Source organism: Adiantum capillus-veneris, unplaced genomic scaffold, assembly GCF_014529385.1.
Source record: "Adiantum capillus-veneris isolate H3 unplaced genomic scaffold, ASM1452938v2 Hic_scaffold_319, whole genome shotgun sequence".
Classification (NCBI taxonomy): domain Eukaryota; kingdom Viridiplantae; phylum Streptophyta; class Polypodiopsida; order Polypodiales; family Pteridaceae; genus Adiantum; species Adiantum capillus-veneris.
The window spans coordinates 186,248-200,660 of NW_028221432.1; the positions used below are offsets into that span (position 1 = coordinate 186,248).

General features: G+C 41.3%; 1 protein-coding gene across 1 annotated transcript; it reads left to right on the forward strand.

Moving 5' to 3' along the window:
- The first annotated feature begins 4,116 nt into the window (after nucleotides 1–4,116).
- Nucleotides 4,117–13,548, forward strand: LOC147417228 (agmatine hydroxycinnamoyltransferase 1-like). Its single transcript, XM_086507789.1, has 2 exons — nucleotides 4,117–4,125; nucleotides 12,628–13,548. Exon 2 carries the CDS (start codon nucleotides 12,652–12,654, stop codon nucleotides 13,546–13,548), a length of 897 nt encoding a protein of 298 aa, XP_086363915.1. The 5' UTR covers nucleotides 4,117–4,125; nucleotides 12,628–12,651.
- Nucleotides 13,549–14,413: the final 865 nt, after the last annotated feature.

Genomic DNA, 14,413 nt, shown 5'->3' on the forward strand with positions numbered 1-14,413 from the left:
TTGTTAGTAAGAGGCCGTTGCAAAAAACTGCTATGCTTGGCAATGCCTTGGTCGATATGTATGCCAAATGTGGTGCTCCTGTGCGGGATATCGTCTTCTGGAACGCACAAACTGCATGATATACCCAACAACGGCCGGGCCAGCAAGCTCTGGACTATTTTCAGCATGTGCAAAACGAAGGCCTTTGTCCAGACGTTGTCACCTACGTGTGCATCTTGCAGGCATGTCAGTCTATGCAAATTGCTCTCGAAAAGAGATGGCGTGCTTGGCACTGCCTTGGTCAATATGTATGACAAATGTGGGACACTTCAACAAGGGTTGTTTATAAACCTTTTCGTGCTTGGGAATGCCTTGGTCGATACGTGAATGTGGTGCACTTCAAAAAGCACAAAATGAGCTTGAGGAGCTTATTGCCCCAGTGCATTGATTGCGGGATAAGCGCATCAAGAGCTGGGTAGAAATCTCTTGGCTGTTTTCAATAGATCCGAAGCGAGGGCCTCTCTCCAGAAGCAATCACATATGCGTGCATCTTGAATCCATGTGTGTGTACGCAAGATGCCGATATGGGCTTAAAATTTCACTCTGATGTTGTTGGTCATGGGTTGCTGCAGAAAACCGTTGTGCCTGGCAACGCCTTTGTTGGTATGTATGCCAAATGTGGTGCTCTTGTGCGATATGCCCAACACGATTGTGCCAAAGATGCACATTGGATGCAAAGGGAAGGCATGTTTCCATATGCAAAATGACATGCTTGGTGGCGCTTTGGTTGACTTATTTTACGAGAGGCGAAGTGAGGGATGCTCACCATACAAAGTCTCTTGGAGTGCTCTTATGGCCCTAGGTTGCTTTAAACAAATGCAAAGAGAGGGTTTCTCACATTGAGATTGTTGATAGCAGATTGGTGGTGAAAAAATATTGTACTTGGCTATGCTTTGGTCTACTTGTATGTCAAATGTGGTTCTCTCATGAAAGGAAAAAAAAGTCTTGATGGGCTTTCCCTGCAGAATGTCATAACCTCAAACGCATTGATTGCTGGATATGCCCAACCTCATTGTGCTAGGGTAGCTCAGGAAGCAGCTGCAAACGGAAGGCTTTTCTCCAAATCCATTATCTATGCTTGCATCTTGAAGGCCAATGTCCTTATGCAAGCCATTGACATGGGTGACAAAATCAATGAGAAGTTACGACAAAATCAATGAGAAGATACCTGGTACGGCGCCGTTCATGAAGGATGTCATGCTTGGTTGATATGTGTGGTACTATCACGAAAGCATAAAAAGATGAAAAGTTCTTGATTGGCATTCTGTCTGGAATGTCATCACCTACAACATATTGGGTGCTAATATGCATGTCGCAAGAAATCTCTTGATTGTTTTTACGGAACCTAATACATTCACCTATGCTTGCACCTAACTTGAAGGCTTGTGGCCTTATGGAATACTTTCACATGGGTATTAGAATTCATGATGTGATTGCTAGTCAGGGGTTGTTGGGAGTACTATGTCATGCTTGGCAGTGGTTTGATCAATATGTATACCAAATATGGTGTCCTCACAATAGCACAAAAACTTCTTGAAGGACATCCTCCCTGGGATGTCATCTTTTGTAGCAGGTTAAGTGCAAAAGATGTCCAACATTGTTGATGTAAGGAAGTCCATCGATGATAGACATTCAATTGTGCGGTGAGTAAGCAGTATCATTTTTTTATTCTTGACACTGAGAACGCAGTTAATGAATGCACTGAGAATTGCACGCTGTGGTGGGAATGGCACATTCCCTCATATTATAAAAATTGGGGAGGACTGTGCAAACTCCCCCATGCAAGGAGACTTGCATGTTTTCTTTTCTCCGAAACATAAAAATGGAACAACAAACAATTAATAACATTGACATCTTATATGATCGTAAACATTGAGGTTGACAAGACTCTAACCCTCCTTGTGGTTTTCTGCGAGGTACCCCTCTGAAACACTACGATTAGTATCCGATTTTTATGAGGTGCACCTCTGAACCACGACGATCGATATCCCAAACACGCTTTCAGGTAAAAAAATCTAACACGCTTTGATGAAAAATCTCTCTCTCTCTCTCTCTCTCACTCTCTGTTTTCTCTAAAAAAAATTAACACCTCGAAGGCTTGTGGCCTTATATGAGATCTTCAAACACAATTCATTTTATCAGTTTTTGACTAACAAAATCTAGGCAACAAGCAATATTTGGAACACAAGTCAAGCAGAGCATGACGAGGAGTTAAAAGAAATGGGTTTTTCTTTTCTAACCGGATTGATTCCAAGATATATCCAATCTGCTTGTGGCAAGAAAGCTTTGGGTTGTTTTTACTAGATGTGAAGGAAAGGCTTGTCTCTAATTTCAATCACGTACACTTCCACCTTGAAAGCTTGTGACCTTATATGAGATCTTCAAACACAATTTGTTTTCTCGATTTTTAGTTAGTAAAATCTAGAGAACAAGCAATATTCAAAACACGTCATCCATAGACAAGCGGGGTGTGATGAGGGGTTAAAGGCAATGGGTTATGCTTTTTACACCAGAATGATTACAATATATACTCAGCATGGTTGTGGCAAGCCTAGCTCTGAGCTGATTTTACCAGATGTGAAGGGAACGCCTCTCTCTAATTGCAATCACCTATGATCCACCTCGAAGGCTTGTGGCCTTACGCAAGACCTTTACATGTATGATTTCTTAATTCACGATAAGATTGCTAGCCAGGGGCTATAGGAGCAAGATACCATGCTTGATGGTGTTTTGATCTATATGTATGTAGTCATGTAGGCGAGGTTGAGGACGCATGATGCCATTTCAAGTCCATACGATAGGACCATAACTTAGAACCTATCTTACGCCACTATAATTCTATGGTGGATTTCCTTAGTAAAGTAGGACTTTTAAAGTAGACAGAGGAGCTAATGAAAAGTATACCATTTTTTTGGATATTATCAAATGCCTCTTGTAATACACATAACAGTGTGACATTAGGAGAACGTTGCTTTGATTGAGTGCTCGATAAAGGCGGTTGGGAGGTGGTTGTTCAACTTCTGATATATTAATGTCTGGCATCTATGCCACTGTAGGCATGGAAAAAGGATGTGGCAAGAATACAAGACATGAGAAGGTTCTCAAAAGTATGGAAAAATGATACTACAAGATTTATGTGAATGGTGTATCACCATCAAGATGAATATTGTCTGACCTCCTGTACATGAGAGACATTTCAGATCAGCAAGTGAGATGAAGGCTTCTCTTTCGACAAAGTCCCTTGTTGAATCTTCAAATGACACAACCATACCCACACAAATGACAAGAATGAAGACAATAGAGTGAGATTGAATCAAAAAATTAATACAATCTAAAAGGTAAGAACATATTTAGACATATCAACATTGGGACATGAACATCATGGAGCTGTCAAAATAGGATTATGTCAACTCAAGGTAATAGGATTTGTGAAAAACAAAGCACAAGCTCTCTCTCTCTCTCTCTCTCTCATATTCTGTTGTTTTCTCTTGCCCTCGACTCACTAGTTCAATTCAATACAAACGCGGCTCACGAAAATGCGGCTAACGAAGCACTCTAGTTTTTCTTAGTGTGGTGCACACATAGAGTGGGAACAATTATTGCTACATTAATCCGACCAAGAACTTACTACGGAGAAATCTTCGGCTTGCTATAAAATTGCGTGGTGCAAAATTTTAACCAGGTGGTGATCATAGAACGATGAAGATCGAACGAATAGCGAGGCGGCTGGTGAGGCCAGCGAGAGCTGCAGAGGAAGAAGCGGAGTGGGTGACGCTGAGCAGTGCAGACTTTCTGGTGCCGTCCGTGCACGTTGAGTTGTTGCTGGCCTATGCGACTAGTGTCGAGCTCGAGGAGGGGCTGCGCAAGGCGCTGTCTGCATACCGCGAGTGGGCGGGCCGCATCGAGCATGTTCATCCCACCGCTGGCCGCCCCGCCATCGTCCTCAACGACGCAGGTGCTGCCTTCATCGAGGCCCGGGCTGATGGGCCTCTCCAGCTCATGCAGCCGTTCTTCCAAAATCCTTCTCCGCTGCTGCGCGACCTCATTCCCCCGCACTTTGGCGCTTCTGAGCTCCTCCTGATCCAGGTTACCCCCTTGTCACTGCATTCAGATTGTGTTTTCTTTGAACTTGCGTTTAGTCAAGCTGCGAGCGAGAGAGAGAGAGAGAGAGAGAGAGAGAGAGAGAGAAGAACAAGAGAAATTTTAACATCGACCTCAAAGATCTATCCGACGAGTCTGTGTGTGTGAGAGAGAGAGAGAGAGAGAGAGAGAGACGGGAAGTTTTTGATGTCGTAGGAAGATCTATGCGACTAGTTACTTGTTACTTCGTTAGCGTAGAAGGCAAAATAAAAAATCTTGCAAGACGTTTGTCCACCTAGCATCTCTTTTCAAAGTTTTGTTTTTGCTAGGCTCGCCTATCTTTATCGTATGCGCGCTTACAGCTTTTGCTTGCTCATTGTGTATCATTTTTCGTGGTTGATGAAAATCGTTTGGCAATGAAGCATTGATTGCAAGGTTGCACAACAATAGCATCTATGAGAGGCAACACCCGGGAGGGAGAGGGGTCGTACACAAAGTCGTTGGATTAGCGAGAGCATGCTATGTTGTCAGAAGGGCAAGCGGGGGAGGAATTAGTTTTGCAAGGGTACACCTGGCTCTTAATTGATACCTCCACGATCCACACTATCCTCCTCTCTCATGATTCTCTCTCTCACTCTACATACTGGATGCCTTTCATAATGCCAATTCTCAACCTTTTGTTAGTGTTGTTTAACAGGCAGCCCACTGAAGCCCATCCAAGAAGGCAAGAGCACACGATGCTTTGTGCATACAGTAGAGCAATATGCTACAATAATTCATTACTAGTCCGAGCTTGAAGGGTCGCACCGTTCCAAGCCAAGTGGAGGATGAGAAGGAAAGTGTGTTGAGACGCTCCTGGGAATGGTGCTGGCAGAACTCTCCAGATGCTATCACCTATATAAGCATCTTGAAGGCATGTGGCTCTACGCAAGATGTTGATATGGGCACAAAAATTCACAATTATATTGTTATAAAAATATTTTGTGCTTGGCACTGTCTTGGTCGATATGTATGATAAATGTGGTGCGCTTGAGAAAGCACAAAAATTGCTTCAAGAGCTTCCTGTCTGGAATGTCGGCAGTGATTGCAGGATGTTCGCAACGAGAGTTCTAGGCTATTTTCAACAGATTCAAAGCGAGGGCCTCTCTCCATGTGCAATCACCTAGGCCTGCATCTAGAATGCATGTCGCTCTACTTAAGATGTTGATATGGGCAGAAAACTTTACAATTAGTCGAAGACTATTGAAAAAAGATGTCATGCTTGGACACTGTCTTGATGGATGTGTATGTCAAATGTGGTGCGCTTGAGAAGGCACAAAAGGTGCTTGAGGAGATTCCTGTCCGGAATGTCGCCTCTTGGAATGCACTAATTGCGGGATTATATTGTTAGTCAAAGGCTGTAGAGAAAAGATGTTGTGCTTATCATTGTCTTGGTCGATATGTATGTCAAATGTGGTGCGCTTGAGAAAGCACAAAAAGTGCTCGAGGAGATCCCTGTCCGGAATGTCACCACTTCCAATGAATGCAGTGATTGCGGGATATGCACAACGAGAGCAGGGCCAGAAATCTCTAGGTTCTTTTCAACAGATGCTTAGCAAGGGCCTCTCTCCGGCTAAGCAATCACCTATGTCGCAAATTTTATTAATTGCAGGATAATTGCATTATGTAGCTACCTCTGCTAAACTCCTTGCTATGGAGAAGTGCTTTCAGCCGGGATTCAACGATATCAGCATGGATCTTGCTGCCTAAGCAAATAAGCAAAGGTCCTTAGGCACAAAACTACGGAACATGCTAAAATGGGCACAAAAATTCACAATTACATTGTTGAAAAAAGATGTCGTACTTGGCATTGTCTTGGTCCATATGTATACCAAATGTGGTGCACTTGAGAGAGCACAAAAATTGCTTCAAGAGCTTCCTGTCTGAAATGTTAGCATTGATTGCAAGATGTGTGCAAGAAGAGCAGGGCCAGAAAGCTCTTGGTTGTTTTCAACGGATGCAAAGCGAGGGCCTCTCTCCAAATGCAATCATGTAAGCGTGCATCTTGAAGGCATGTGGTTGTATGCAAGATGCTGATATGGGCTTAAAAATTCACTATGATATTGTTAGTCAAGGGTTGTTGCAAAAAGTTACCATGCTTGGCAATGTCTTGGTAGATATGTATGCCAAATGTGGTGCGGGATGTTGTCTTTTGGAATGCACTGATTTCAGGATATGCCCAACAAGGGCGAGCCCACAACAGGCGCTTGAGGAGCTTACTATTCGGAACGGTGTTAGCTGATTGCGGGATACACACAATAGGAGCAGGGACAAGAAGCTCTAGGCTATTTTTAGCGGATGCAAAGTGAGGGCCTATATCAAGATGCAATCACCTATGCATGCATCTTGAAGGCATGTGGCTCTATGTAAGATGTTGATATGCGCTTAAAAATTCACTTTTATATTGTTAGTGAGGGCCGTCACAAAAAAGTTCGTGCTTGGCAATGCCTTGGTCGATTGGTGCGGGATGTCGTTTTTTGGAACGCACGAACTGCAGGGTATGCCCACCAACAAGGCCCAGACCAGGAAGCTTTGGGCCATTTTCAGCAAGTTCTTGAGGAGCTTACTATGCACAACATGAGCAGGGACAGAAGCCCTAGGCTATTTTCAACGGATGCAAAGCGAGGGCCTCTATCCAAATGCAATCACCTACGCATACATCTTGAAGGCATGTGGCTCTACACAAGATGTTGATATGGGCTTAAAAATTCACTCTAATATTGTTACTCAGGGGCTATTGCAAAAAAAAAAATTGTGCTTGGCAATGCCTTTGTTGATACATATGCCAAATGTGGTGCGAGATGTCGTCTTTTAGAACACATTGATTGCAGAATAAGCCCGTAGGGCCAAGCCAGGAAGCTCTGAGCCATTTTCAGCAAGTGTTTGAGGAGCTTCCCATTCAAAACGGCATTAATAAATTGCGGGATATGCATGCTAGGAGCAGGGACAAAAGCTCTAGGGTGTTCAACGGATGCAAAGCGAGGGCCTCTGTCCAGATGCAATCACCTACGCATGCATCTTGAAGGCATGTGGCTCTATGCAAGATGTTGATATGGGCTTAAAATTTCACTCCGATATTGTTAGTCAGGGGCTATTGCAAAAAATTGACGTGCTTGGCAATGCCTTGGTCGATATGTATGCCAAATGTGGTGCGGGATGTTGCCTTTTGAAACGCATGATTTGTAGGATATGCCTGACAATGGCTGGACTAGCAAGCTCTTGGCTATTTTCAAGAGGTGCTTGAGGAGCTTATTATTGGTAAATGTGTTAATTGATTGCGAGATATGCACAACAGGAGCAGGGAGAGAAAGCTCTAGGCTGTTTTCATCAAATGCAAAGGGGCCTCTGTCCAGATGCAATCATTGACACGTGCATCTTCAAGGCATGTGGCTCTACGCAAGATGTTCATATGGGCTTAGAAATTCACTATGATATTGTTAGTCAAAAGTATTGCAAAAAATTGTCGTGCTTGAAAATGCCTCGGTTGATACATATGCCAAATGTGGTGCACTTTAGAAAGCACAAAACATGCCTAAGGAGCTTCCTGTCCCGAATGCCATCTCTTGGAGTGCATTGATTGCGAGATATGCACAAGAAGAGCAGGTCCAAAAAGCTCTAGCTAATTTTCAGCAGCTGCAAAGCGAAGGGCCTCTCTCGAGATGCAATCACATACGCGTGCATTTTGAAGGCATGTGGTTGTATGCAAGATGCAGATATGGGCTTGAAAAGTCACTTTAATATTGCTAGTAGTCAGGGGCTATTGCAAAAAATTGCTGTGCTTGGCAATGCCTTGGTCGATATGTATGCCAAATGTGGTGCGGATGTTGTCATTTGGAACGCTATTATTGTAGAATATGCCCGACAAGGGCCGGGGGCGAGGAGCCTTGGAATATTTTGAACAGGTGCTTGAGGAGCTTACTATTTGGAACAGCGTTAACTAATTGCAAGATACGCACAATAGGAGTAGGGATAGAAATCTCTAGGCTGTTTTTAATGGATGCGAAGTGAGGGCCTTTATCCAGGTGCAATCACCTACGCGTGCATCTTCAAGGCATGTGGCTCTACGCAAGATGTTGATATGGGTTTAAAAATTCACTTTGATATTGTTAGTCAAGGGCTATTGCAATTTTTTTTTGTGCTTGGCCATGCCTTGGTCGATACGTATGCTAAATCTGGTGCATTTCATAAAGCACATGACGTGCATTAGGAGCTTCCTATCTCGAATGCCGTCTCTTGGAGTGCATTGATTGTGGGATACGCGCAACAAGAGAAGGGCCAGAAAGCTATTGTCTATTTTCAGCGGATGCAAAGGGAGGGCCTCTCTCTAGATTCAATCACATAAGCTTGCATCTTGAAGGCATGTGGTTGTACGCAACATGATGATATGGGCTTAAAAATTCACGCTGATATTGTTAGTCAAGTGTTGTTGCAAAAAAATGTTGTGCTTGGCAATGCCTTGGTTGATATGTATGCCAAATGTGGTGGAGATCTTGTCTTTTGAAACGCATTGATTGCAAGATATGCCCAACAAGGGCCAAGAAGCTCTGGGCCGTTTTCAACAGGTGCTTGAGGAGCCTACTATTCGGAAAGGCATTAATTGATTGCGGGATACACACCACAAGAGCAGGGATAGAAAGCTCTAGGCTATTTTTAGCGGATGGAAAGTGAGGGCCTTTGTCCAAATGAAATCACCTACATATGCATCTTGAAGGGATGTGGCTCTACGCAACATGTTGATATGGGCTTAAAAATTCACTCTGACATTGTTAGTCAAGGGCTATTGCAAAAAATTGTCGTGCTTGGCCATGCCTTGATCGATATGTATGCTAAATGTGGTGCACTTCAGAAAGCACAAAACATGGTTGAGGAGCTTCATGTTCGGAATGCAGGCTCTTGGAGTGCATTGATTGCGGGATAGGTGCAATAGGAGCAGGGCCAAAAATCTGTTGATTGTTTCAGCCAATGCAAAGCGAGGGCCTCTCTCCAGATGCAATCACATATGCATGCATCTTGAAGGCATGTGGTTGTATGCAGGCACATATGGGCTTAAAAATTCACTCTTATATTGTTAGTCAGGGGCTGTTGCAAAAAACCGTCATGCTTGGCAATGCTTGGGTCAATATTTATGCCAAAAAATGTGGTGTCCTATGCAGGATGTTTTCTTTTAGAACACATTGCTTGCAAGATATTCCTGAGAAGGGCCAGGCAAAAAGGCTCTGGGTTGTTTTGAGCAGGTGAAAAGCGAGGGCATTTCTCTAGATGCTATCACTAACGTGTCCATCTTGAATGCAAATGGCTCTATGTAAGATGCTCTTGAAAAGAGATGTCGTGCTTGGTGTGCTTGGCATTGCCTTGTTCGATATGTATGCCAGATGTGGTGCACTTCAAAAAGCACAAAAATTGTTTGAGTCCTCATGATGGTCTTCATGCATTTGAACTTGAAGCAGGTGCTCAAAAGAAGGATTTGTTTCAAGTTAACAATGAGCTGTGTTGCTTCACATCAGAAAGTTGCATATTTAGAATCAGAATGGTGAGTGTACGTTGGTTGATATGTATGCCAATTGTGGTGCCAACAAATATCCATAGAGAGGCAAAAAATCCACTAATAACAACTCGGGAAGTAGCAATATTCTCGACACAAATCAAGAGTAGACATGAAGAGCATGATGTGGAGTCAAAAACATGGCAATGGCAAGGAAGTTATGAGATGTGTTCACCAAATACGAAGGGAAAGCCTTTCTTCTATTCAAATGCATTCACACATGCTTGCACCTTGAAGAGCCCTCTTGGCTCTTCCATACTAAAACTTGGTAACAGAGCTTTAGGCTTTGCAATGTCCACTCAGCCTCCTCATGTTTGTTTCGAGGTGTGCTCGTGTGGACATGTAAATTTGAAACCTCGTCTCTTAGAAAACGGGTTGATTGTAGGATGCTCGTTATGGCTGTGGCAAGGATACATTGTACTTCTTCACTGGTGGATGGGAAGGGAAGATCTGTCTTCAAATTCAAATCACCTATACTTGCACCTTTCAACTATGTGGCCTTACTTATAAGGAAATCAACATGGGTGAGAGAAATCGTGACGAGATCACCAGTCAAGTCTATTGGAGAAAGATGGCATACAATGGTTCTTGATTAATTTCTGGATAATAGTTGCAGACTCCACCCAAAGTTGCTTCAAATGATACTACAATGTTTATGTGAATGGTGTTTCACCACCAAGATGAAGATTTCTTGACCGTCTTGCCCATGAGAGATATTTTATATCAGTAAGAGATATTTCATCTTGGTGTTTCACCACCAAGATGAAGATTGCTTGACCGTCTTGCCCATGAGAGATATTTTCGATCAGTAAGGGAGGTGAGAGTTTCTCTTCCGACAAAGTCTATTGGGTTGTTGCGATGAACTTTTGGGCTAGTTTAAGAGAACGTCTCTCTCAAACACTTCCTCTAGTTTAGTCAGCTCCTAGCTCCTTGAAAGTATGTGGCCTTACACAACACCTTCAGAAATGAGAATCCATGAAGAGATTGCAAGATATACCAATGGGAGCAAACAAGCATCATGTCGGAAAAGCTTTAGCCCAACATCATCATGTTTGTTTACGACAATCAACAAATGGATGTTGAGATAGAAGGATACATAAATACTCTGAATTCTACACTCATTACTACCGACGTAGTGAAACAAACGCACTAAAAATTACATGCTGCCATGGGAATGAAATGTTCCCTCGTATTATGGAAATTGAAACTCAAGACGTAATTTGAGAAGGAATTGGGATAACCACTCTACCAAACCTCCCTCTCTCCCTCTCTCTCTCTCTCTCTCTCAGAATATTGGCGACCGTAGAGGATAAGGAGAAAGAAGTACAACTTATATTTGATTATTTATCTCTCTCTCTTTACACACACACACACACACACACACATATAATGGCTTCATGTGAAGCAATTCAAAGTTTTATATTTTGGAAGGCCCACGTGAGTTTAGACTCACCTTGTTTTAATTGTCTCAGTCAAACAATGATATCCAATGAGTCTTGAACTCAAGAAGATGGAAAAACTGATCCATCCAAAAAAAACAATCGCACCACAAAATGTACTCAAAATTAAGCAATACAAAGTTCTCAATAGAAATTGGTCCCTAGCCACTTATGAGTAGAGAGTTTTAGAAAACCCTCTTTATGACTCAGCTGAAGTAAAAATGATCCCACTTTTTACACTTGTACAACATGATATGACTAAAATTATTATGTCCCTAACTTATATATAATTTTGGGTATAGTTTCTCACCTTAAGAATAAAAAAACCAAACTTGGCTTCCTATAAGTACTTATATCTTTAAAGTCGCAATCAAAATGGCTTGTTTTCTCTTATATAAGGGCATATAAAGGAGTAGCCACATGTAATTCATTAGCAATAGGTGGCTTGTTTATATATATATATATATATATATATATATATATATATATATATATATATATATATATATATATATATATATATATATATATATATATATATATATATATATATATATATATATATATATATATATATATATATGTATGTATGTATGTATGTGTGTGTGTGTGTGTTTTTTTTTTTTTTTTTTTAAAGTACACCTATTGCAGAGAGTTTCTACTTCCTCCTTTCTATACACTTTTATCTCTTCCACCACCCCTCCATTCCCCCTTGAATTTTATATCACACCTCCTCCTTATGTTTAGTAAAGCCCTAGTAAAGAAGGAGAAATTATTGGGAGCCTAACCTAAATTATATGATCATGTAGACTCCCAAAGTACCGCCTTCCCTTGCACTTACATGATGCAATAAGCTTCCCATGGTGAATTCCTCAGGCTCCCTATCCATAAAATAGATACACTCACTAAGGGTACCTAAACGCATAATTTCAAGTTAAATCTCAAATAAATAATGAACTAAACCTAATTGGCTTTTAGAAAAATAAATTCCATTAACCGTTTTTCATGAAATTGTGTATCTACTCCTATTTTTCTATCTCCAAATTTAACTTAATTCTCTCCCCAAACATCTGGTTTTGAAAGCCCTAAATGTGGGACTTTCGTTAGAGAAAATAGTAGTTGTATATTCTTATGCAATACTCAAAAGTGCTCCTAACCACCTACTAGAGACAAAGTAACCATATAACTATTGCTGCTAAAATTGGTTGAGGGATCAACATTTTAATATGCTCTATCTTATCTGCTTCATATCGTACACACAAAGCTAAGGTTAAGCACAAATGTTCAACCTTTATTTTGGGAGAGCTTCGTGGTGAGCAGTATAGTTCAAATTTATCTTGGTTATGGAAGTTTACATTTTCTTAATTTGTACCATCAGTAAATTTTCAATTGTGATACACTTTTTGAGCAAGGTAAATATCAATCAATGCATACTATTGGTTGGAAGGTCTTAAGAGCTTCAAAGCTTGTGTTTCCTCTTCTTTACAGGTGACTAGGTTTACATGTGGAGGCATGACAATAGGTCTGGCATGGCATCATCAAGTAGCTGATGCAGAAGCAATGATGAGCTTTATGCATGCATGGAAACTTACTGTAAAGGGCATCGATCCACCTTCTTATTCTTCCCATGACCGTTCTCTGATGATGGCAAAGCATCCCCCACAACCAGCCTATGAGCATAAAGAGTTTAAGATGCCACAACAAGGAAAGAAGGACACAAAGTCAATACCATCAAAAAAGCAAGAACTAGTGGTAAAGAAGCTCCATTTTAGTGCACAGCTTTTGCAACAAATAAGAGAGGAGGCCAAAAGAGGAGGTGGGGAAGAGTACACAAGATTTGAGAGCGTGATGGGGCATCTATGGAGGTGCATAACAAAAGCAAGGGGGTTGGAAGAGGAGGACACAATTGAGGAAGGAGCAGGGGTGACAAGGCTGTCAGTAGCAGTTAATGCAAGGAAAAGGATGAATCCAAAGATAGAAAGCAATTACTTTGGCAATGTGGTATGTCCAATATGTGCAACTTCAAACTTTACCAAGTTAATAAGAGAGCCATTGGGTTATGCGTCAAACCTAGTCAAAGAATCCATAAAGCAAGTTAGTGAGGAGTATGTTAGATCAAGCTTGGATTACGTGGAACTAAAGGAAAGATGTCCATATGAAGGCAAACGGACTGATGGGAGTGTTTTGACCCCTAATTTGAGTGTCACTAGCTGGGCCACCTTGCCTCTCTATGAGCTTGATTTTGGTAGAGGATGTCCATTATTTGCAGGTAATGCTTTCATACCCTTTGAAGGACTTGTCATCATTCTCCCTCCTCCCCCTCCTAATGATGGTAGCCTTCATGTTGTTCTTGGACTCTTTGCCTCTGCCATGGATAACCTCTTATCCATGTATGACTCTATCTTTTAAGGAAGAGCCTCGACCTCTTATCCGTGTATGACACTATCTTTTAAGGAAGACCCTCTAGTGTTTTATATACACTTTGAGATCTTTGAGACTTTCTTATGATTTTGTGGCTAAATTTTGAAATAAATGACCAGTTATGTCAAGAAAGTACTTTTTCTTTGTTTTTAATGCCGACATTTTTGTTCTAGTTATAGATTGTTTTTTAGATGGTTTGTAGCTTCTTTGATAGGAAGTCCACAATGGGTGTTATGTATGTACACATGCAAACAATTGAGTGGTTTGTAATTTGAATGGGATTTGTGTGAAATAGATAAAATAGAATGCTAATTCGCTCCATTACACAGAAATAAAGAGTGACAATATTTCTTTAATGAAAATTGTATATCTTGACCTAAAACAGAGATGCATTTTAATCAAATTTTAGCAGTAACAATCCAGTTAACTTACTTGGTCTATCAAAGCAAAGTATTCTCAAACCCAAATTACTTCTCTTTTCTCCTAATCCTTGATTATTTCCAACTCTTACTTTAAAGATCTATAGAGGGTTCACACTAGTCTCATACGACCGACACTAGTAGCCTTAAGCTCAAAAAGGGGGAGTCGAGACTCCTACATGAGTCATCAAGCCTTGCTAAGTGTATACATCATGCTTTACATGAATCATTAAGCCTTGCTAAGTGTAAACAAGCACCCTTTGTATCAAGCTTTATTTTAATGCATTATCATCGTCATTTTCCTGCTCCATGGTGCCATAATCTTGTGTTCTTGCTTGGCGTGTTAATTAGTGATTAAGTCGAGTGTCATGTTAATCACCTATGAATTCCACTAGCCAATATACTAAATAGCATATCTCATCATGTAGCATCAG

What these genes read in the sequence shown, in the direction of transcription:
- LOC147417228 (XM_086507789.1), top strand. Translation starts at nt 12,652, where the DNA reads ATGACAATAGGTCTGGCATGGCATCATCAAGTAGCTGATGCAGAAGCA.